At 43.8% G+C, this 7,868-nt stretch overlaps 1 protein-coding gene across 1 annotated transcript; it reads left to right on the top strand.

The window, feature by feature from the left end:
- The first annotated feature begins 6,082 nt into the window (after positions 1–6,082).
- LOC125378527 (dermokine-like) lies at positions 6,083–7,662 on the top strand. Its single transcript, XM_048394108.1, has 2 exons — positions 6,083–6,858; positions 6,975–7,662. The coding sequence occupies exons 1-2, from the start codon at positions 6,083–6,085 to the stop codon at positions 7,660–7,662; spliced, it is 1,464 nt and encodes a 487-aa protein (XP_048250065.1).
- The last annotated feature ends 206 nt before the right edge of the window (positions 7,663–7,868 follow it).

Raw genomic sequence — 7,868 nt, 5'->3', positions numbered from 1 at the left:
TGGCAGAAACTGAAGGTGAAGTGGAGACGACAAGATATAATTATGTCTCTTGTATCAGATTTCCAATATGACCAACATGGAGGAAGCCCATTCATATTCTTTCATCACTGATAATTAAGTTTTTGGTCATATCCATAAACAGGCCTTGCAGCAGATGAAGGCTCTAAGGATGAGATGATCATAACTCTACTGCATCATATTTTCAACATGACCAACCTAGTCTTTTCCAGAATACAAGTTCATTAAATTCTTTCATGACTGGAATCATAATTGTCCCTTTTCATACCAGAATTATTTTTTCAAAATGTGATTAATTGCCATTCTTCCTTTTTTCTGGCCTTATTGCTGTTATGTCTGGGTGAATATTTTTGAAAAGCTGTATTGTGATGCAGACATATTGGTTTCATGGGATTGCTGATGAGGATCTAGCAGATGATAGACTGCACATACCCGGGGTGCATTGGGATGACACCAAAGAAATCATTGTCTATCAAGGAGAGGGATAGAGCGAGTTCTTGTGCAACTCTTAGTATATTGCAGCAATTTCATGCTTGTGTAGTGACCATAAAATTTCCCCATCTTCCCGAGGCAAGGGAGTTAACTGACTGTAAAAGTCCAGTTGCCACCCATGACGAACTAGGTTGGAATTTCTGGGCTCAATGGTAGCGCCACCAGTGGCTATCACAAGATATGTCCCATCTATGTCCCTCCTATTGACCATTCACATTCCACCTCTCACTTGCATTTGCTTCAAACAAAATGCGCCCAGTGAAGACGATCTGATTGATAATCAAGATCTATATTGTAATATAACAGTTCTTCGTGAAGTGCGTTGAATCACGTGAGCACCTTGATTAAAACCATGAAAAGATTTGATTTGAACCAGATGTCAATTTCATTTTGCGATTTTGATTGGACTATGCATAGACTCGTTAGTCCTGCCAAAACACAACTCCATAATACTAGCCTAGTTCAGCAAGGGTGGAAACAGAACTTTTATAGTCAGTTAACTCCCTTGCCTCGGGAAGATGCCGAGTCCCATGGAGGGATTTGAACCACAGACCTTCTGATCCAGGGTCGGATGCCCATCAACATGACAAAGCAGGTTAACCCCATCAGCAAGCTGACAAAGTAAGGATGTCATCTCTAAAATGATTCCACATCCCGCTACAACAGCCGAGCACCATACTTTACGTGGTGATAAAGTGGGAAGTTTCTCTTACCTGCTTTAATCGTTAGTTATATGTCTTACTTCACTGTTACTGAACTTTTAAAATTAATTGAATAATTACCATTATATAACCTCCACACTGCCCTGCTCACAGCAGTCTCTTGCACACAGCGATACTAACAAGAAATAAGAGTTACCTCCCTTTACAACTTAAACGAAGGCAGCTAAATATAAAATTAACCAAAAGAATTAATCAAAAATCCAACAACATGTTTACCCTTTTTGGCCACAACGGGCGTCATCATTGATTTTCAGCGATTAATTCATATACTTTTCAAAGCTATTTTGCCTCTTACACAGACTGTGATCATTCTAAAACAAGATATGATTTGCTGTTATGGAGTTGACACTTACGAAAAATGAATATCTTTAAAAAGGAGTGCAATTTGTACAAGTAGAGCTTTTTTAAAAGTAAAAAGGAAAACTGTGTTCCTTAGAAGGTTAAAGAAATGGTGCCAGAGCATGTGAAGCTCACCTGGGTGTTAACAAACGATGTCCACATACTTTCTGCATGAATAAAGATTTGTTTGTTTGTTTGTTGTTTAATGCTGCACTCAACAATATTCTAGTTATTTGAACTCGGTCTGTAAATAACTGAATCTGGAACAGACAATCCAGTGATTTACATCATGAGCAATCCAGGCAATTGGAATACCTGACCACATCTTATTCGCCTCTCATGACAAACATGGGCTGTTGAAGACCAATTCTAACCAAGATCTTAATGGGTTGCTCAAAAATGAGGACTAATTGCTAATCATGAAACATGTAATTATATATTATCATTACTTCTCAATCTGCAACAAAAAATACTTTTTGCCAGTTTCCATTTTCAAAACTTGTTTTTACTTCCACAGACCATGCTGATGTGACGTTTTATAGAGGCTTATATCTAATGCAGGTATAGGGTACAGACAGTGATATTATAACTGAAATACTGTTATATGCACATCACACTTACGCACATCATCCTGTTTATACAATGTTAACATGACCCAGTAAAACACCCCCTCATTCTCCACCCCTGGGAAATTCCACTTGCCCTCCAGGTACAACATCTGTTAACATTTATCAGCAAACAGGCTATCTCTGACTGCTCTGTGTATGGAATTTTTCTATAATATTATTATCATATGACAAGCTTCAAATTAAATTTCATTACAGAATGTTAGAATGTCTTAATTCGTCACATCTGCCAATATCAGAATTAATAAATTTTCCAAGGCCGCAACGAAGTGACATCATATGAGGCAGAACACATCCAAAGGGATTCCATGGCCTTATCCATAAGCCTCCATTACCAGACATCAATAATTATATTTAAATGAACTTATTCATGGACACCTACCATGCCATTCAAATAACAGAATTTAATAGGGTTTAAATCAATTTTTCAAAAAATACCCTGGAAAGATCAATTGCAAATTTGAACGAATGGTAATGCTTGTGAGAAATTACATTCAGCATCGTCTCAAGCTCACTAAACCATCCTTATTTCTCCTGAGTATAATCGGGCATCTTGATACATTTAGTGTTCTCTTAAAACATCCATTTGGATATGATGTTTATGTTTTGAGAATAATTGTCCTAAGAATTAATATAAATATAAGGGTTCATAATGTTGATCCTTTACATAAAAACTAAACAAAACCAGTTTGTCAGTTTTTTGGTTTGTGTTTGGAAAGAAAAAACTAGATGGATGGGCATTCTATGTAATTAAAATCATGAATTCTAGGAATCACAGTTTATTAACACCATGGTCATGGTCCCGTGGATAGAGTGTCTGCCAGGAGAGCGGAAGGTCCGTGGTTGAGTCCCCAGCCGCGTCATAGCAAGAGAAGTTAAAAGATGGTACTTATTGTTACCCTGTCTGGTGCTTGGCATAAAGGTGATGAAACAAGGATTAGTCAGCTTGGAGTCAGTATACTGTGTCTGAGTGGGGTATGTTACAACCCTAATTACTCTTAATGTAAAACAATTTACATTAAGGCTTACGTGTGAACTCTTAATGTAAAATTATATTTTTTTTACATTAAAGGTTAATGTTGTACATATCTCAACTTAATGTAAGATATTCTTATAAACGAAGTTTGATTGGATATATATATACGGTAGTTTTTAGCTATTTCTACATTTTTTATTGTTTCTGCTCAGTTGCTTATGGTTACAGTAAACTACGGTTATAACAAACTTAAATGGACCACTAATTTTTGTTCATTATAACCATTGTTAAGCATATATACAACATCTATATAGCAAATGGACAGGACAGAAAATTAAGTTCGGGATATCTGTCAGTTCGTTATAAGCGAGTTTGTTATAAACATATTTTACTGTATTTGTAATAGAATTTATTCTTCCTTCCTTAATACAAGCAGCCACGAAAACGTACACATTAATGTGCTTTCACATCGCTTTATCAGTGCAATAATCTTGAAAATGAAGTTAAACCCCATTTCACCTCAAACACCTCACAGCTGGGGCGGTCGGGTAGCCTAGTGGTTAAAGCGTTCGCTCGTCACGCCGAAGACCCGGGTTCGAATCCCGACATGGGTACAATGTGTGAAGCCCATTTCTGGTGTCCCCCGCCGTGATATTGCTGGAATATTGCAAAAAGCGGCGTAAAACCAAACTCACTCACTCACTCACTCACTCACTCACTCACTCACACAGCTTATACTGCACAATTGCAAATGTGTCCATTTAATTTCCAACATATGTTTAATCCGGATTGGCTATGACATATATGACTGCTTATAATCACCAAAGGTCATCCTACAAAATATCCCCATCCATACTGGTATCAGTTATTCAACTGTTTAAATACAATTTGTAATGGTTGGTTAAGATAGGAAGAGAATTTAATAAAATTGATAGAGGCACTGTTGTTTGTATACTGTGTAGGATGGTTTGATAATTAATAAATTGACATACTGTCATTATCAAGATAGGATTTGAACTCATGACAAGTGGATCCTGCATGGCAACAAAGGGAGGCAACTCTTACACCACAATTGTCTCCCTGTTTGAGGACATACAACCAGGACATGATTTTCTAGGATGTAAATGACTGTTACCAATCTAGCAACTAGCAATATAGATTTGAACTAGCAGCTTCCAGCCTTTGGAAACTAAAGATACAAAGTTCTTATTTGCTAAGATGCATTCATTCATGTAATAAAGACATTCAAAAATCAAGCTAGGATTTTCTGAAAGAATTGACAATACCAACATGCCATGAAACCATTATTTGCAAACAGCATTCCTCCTGATTGATTAAAAATAGAGGAATCATCATAATTCTTTTTATAACAACCTTATTTACTGGTATGGATATTTAAGGCAAATATAAAGATGAAACCAATCTAATTTTAACACTCAAAAAGGTGAAGTATAAAATCAATTTCGTTGACACCATTTGAAGGCACTGCGTGACGAAAACTGTTAAGTGCTTCCAAATCCAGAAGATGGGATGTTGTAAGGCATTTCATGTGGCAAATGAAGCTGCTTGTGTTTCATATTGTCCACAATATGGCCTCACAAACAACTCAAGGGCATAACGGGTGGATCAGGGTGACATAACATTCTCAAATTTCAAATAAAAAAATTCTGCCAAGTTTGACAATATATTTATACTTTGAAGACTGAACATCTCTATCTTTAACAACATAATGTGAATTCCTGAATTTCAGAAAATGAATTTCAGAAAATGACAATTGAGAAGAGGTATTAGGGGAATTTGTCACTGACTGATTGGACGAATGTGGGTAGGCGTAAGTGTGGTCGGAAGCACTGGGTGAACCAATGAGTAATTGGTTGCGTCAGTGAGTCAGCGCATGAGTGTATCATGAGTAAATGGGTGAATGAGTGGAGGAATCAATGTGTGAATCAGTAGGTGAGTCAGTGGGCAGGTAGGTGGGTGAATCAACGGGCAGGTCAGTGGGTGAGTCAGTGGGCAGGTCAGTAGGCAGGTCAGTAGGCAGATCAGTAGGCAGGTCAGTGGGTGAGTCAGTGGGCAGGTCAGTGGGTGAATCAATGGGATAGTCAGTAGGCAGGTCAGTGGGTGTGTCAGTGGGTGAATCAGTAGGTGAGTCAATGGGCAGGTCAATGGGCAAATCAGTGTGCAGGTAAGTGGGAGAATCAATGGGCAGGTCAGTGGGTTAGTCAATGGGTGAATCATTAGGTGACTCAATGGGCAAGTCAGTGGGCAGGTCAGTGGGCAAGTCAGTGGGCAGGTCAGTGGGTGAATCAATGGGCAGGTCAGTGGGTGAGTCAGTGTGCAGGTCAGTGGGCAAGTCAGTGGGCAGGTCAGTGGGTGAATCAGTGGGTGAATCAGTGGGCAGGTCAGTGGGCAAGTCAGTGTGCAGGTCAGTGGGCAAGTCAGTGGGCAGGTCAGTAGGTGAGTCAATGGGTGAATCATTAGGTGAGTCAATGGGCAAGTCAGTGGGCAGGTCAGTGGGTGAATCAATGGGCAGGTCAGTGGGTGAGTCAGTGTGCAGGTCAGTGGGCAAGTCAGTGGGCAGGTCAGTGGGTGAATCAGTGGGTGAATCAGTGGACAGGTCAGTGGGTGAGTCAGTGGGCAGGTCAGTGGGTGAATCAATGGGCTAGTCAGTAGGCAGGTCAGTGGGCAGGTTAGTGGGTGAATCAGTGGGCAGGTCAGTGGGTGAATCAATGGGCTAGTCAGTAGGCAGGTCAGTGGGCAGGTTAGTGGGTGAATCAGTGGGCAGGTCAGTGGGTGAATCAGTGGGCAGGTCAGTGGGCAAGTCAGTGGGCTGGTCAGTGGGCAAGTCAGTGGGCAAGTCATTGGTCAAGTCAGTAGGCAAGTCAGTGGGCAGGTCAGTGGGTGAATCAATGGGCAGGTTAGTGGGTGAATCAGTGGGCAGGTCAGTGGGCAAGTCAGTGGGCAGGTCAGTGGGTGAATCAGTGGGCAGGTCAGTGGGCAAGTCAGTGGGCTGGTCAGTGGGCAAGTCAGTGGGCAGGTCAGTGGCCTGGTCAGTGGGCAGGTCAGTGGGAGAGTCAGTGGGCAGGTCAGTGGGTGAATCAGTGGGCAGGTCAGTGGGCAAGTCAGTGGGCAAGTCAGTGGGCAGGTTAGTGGGTGAATCAGTGGGCAGGTCAGTGGGCAAGTCAGTGGGCTGGTCAGTGGGCAAGTCAGTGGGCAAGTCATTGGTCAAGTCAGTAGGCAAGTCAGTGGGCAGGTCAGTGGGTGAATCAATGGGCAGGTTAGTGGGTGAATCAGTGGGCAGGTCAGTGGGCAAGTCAGTGGGCAGGTCAGTGGGTGAATCAGTGGGCAGGTCAGTGGGCAAGTCAGTGGGCTGGTCAGTGGGCAAGTCAGTGGGCAGGTCAGTGGCCTGGTCAGTGGGCAGGTCAGTGGGAGAGTCAGTGGGCAGGTCAGTGGGCAAGTCAGTGGGCAGGTCAGTGGGCAAGTCAGTGGGCAAGTCAGTGGGCAGGTCAGTGGGTGAATCAGTGGGCAGGTCAGTGGGCAAGTCAGTGGGCTGGTCAGTGGGCAAGTCAGTGGGCAGGTCAGTGGCCTGGTCAGTGGGCAGGTCAGTGGGAGAGTCAGTGGGCAGGTCAGTGGGTGAATCAGTGGGCAGGTCAGTGGGCAAGTCAGTGGGCAAGTCAGTGGGCAGGTTAGTGGGTGAATCAGTGGGCAGGTCAGTGGGCAAGTCAGTGGGCAGGTCAGTGGGCAAGTCAGTGAGTCAGTGGGCAAGTCAGTAGGCAGGTCAGTGGGTGAATCAGTGGGCAGGTCAGTGGGCAAGTCAGTGGGCAGGTCAGTGGGCAAGTCAGTGGGCAAGTCAGTGGGCAAGTCAGTGGGCAAGTCAGTAGGCAGGTCAGTGGGCAAGTCAGTGGGCAGGTCAGTGGGCAGGTCAGTGGGCAAGTCAGTAGGCAGGTCAGTGGGCAAGTCAGTGGGCAAGTCAGTGGGCAGGTCAGTGGGCAAGTCAGTAGGCAGGTCAGTGGGCAAGTCAGTGGGCAGGTCAGTGGGCAAGTCAGTGGGCAAGTCAGTGGGCAGGTCAGTGGGTGAATCAGTGGGCAAGTCAGTGGGCAGGTCACTGGGCAGGTCAGTGGGCAAGTCAGTGGGCAGGTCAGTGGGCAAGTCAGTGGGCAGGTCAGTGGGCAGGTCAGTGGGCAGGTCAGTGGATGAGTCAGTGGGTGAATCTGTGGGTGAATCAGTAGGTGAGTCAATGGGCAGGTCAGTGGGTGAATCAATGGGTATGTCAGTGGGTGAATCAATGGGCAAGTCAGCAGGTGAGTCAATGGGCAAGTCAGTAGGCAGGTCAATGGGTGAATCAACGGGTGAATCAGTAGGTGAGTCAATGGGTGAATCAGTAGGTGAGTCAATGTGCAAGTCAGTGGGTGAATCTGTGGGTGAATCAGTAGCTGAGTCAGTGGGCAGGTCCGTGGGTGAATCAATGGGCAAGTCAGTGGGTGAATGAATAGGCAAATCAGTAGGCAGGTCAGTGGGTGAATCAGTGAGTGAGTCAGTGGGTAGGTCAATGGGTGAATCATTGGTCAAGTCGGTAGGTGAGTCAGTGGGCAGGTCAGTGGGTGAATCAGTAGCTGAGTCAGTGGGCAGGGCAGTGGGTGAATTAACGGGCAAATCAGTAGGCAGGTCAGTGAGTGAATCAGTGAGTGAGTCAGT

Source organism: Haliotis rufescens, unplaced genomic scaffold, assembly GCF_023055435.1.
Source record: "Haliotis rufescens isolate VD_foot unplaced genomic scaffold, xgHalRufe1.0.p SCAF_1, whole genome shotgun sequence".
In the NCBI taxonomy this organism is placed as follows: domain Eukaryota; kingdom Metazoa; phylum Mollusca; class Gastropoda; order Lepetellida; family Haliotidae; genus Haliotis; species Haliotis rufescens.
Note: the sequence above shows the minus strand (reverse complement) of the source record. Positions and strands in the feature narration are given on the sequence as shown.

Coding starts and splice junctions, on each gene's coding strand:
- LOC125378527 (XM_048394108.1), top strand. CDS start 6,083: ATGGGCAGGTTAGTGGGTGAATCAGTGGGCAGGTCAGTGGGCAAGTCA. Junction 6,859..6,974: donor GTGGGCAAGTCAGTGGGCAG/GTTAGTGGGTGA, acceptor ATCAGTGGGCAG/GTCAGTGGGCAAGTCAGTGG.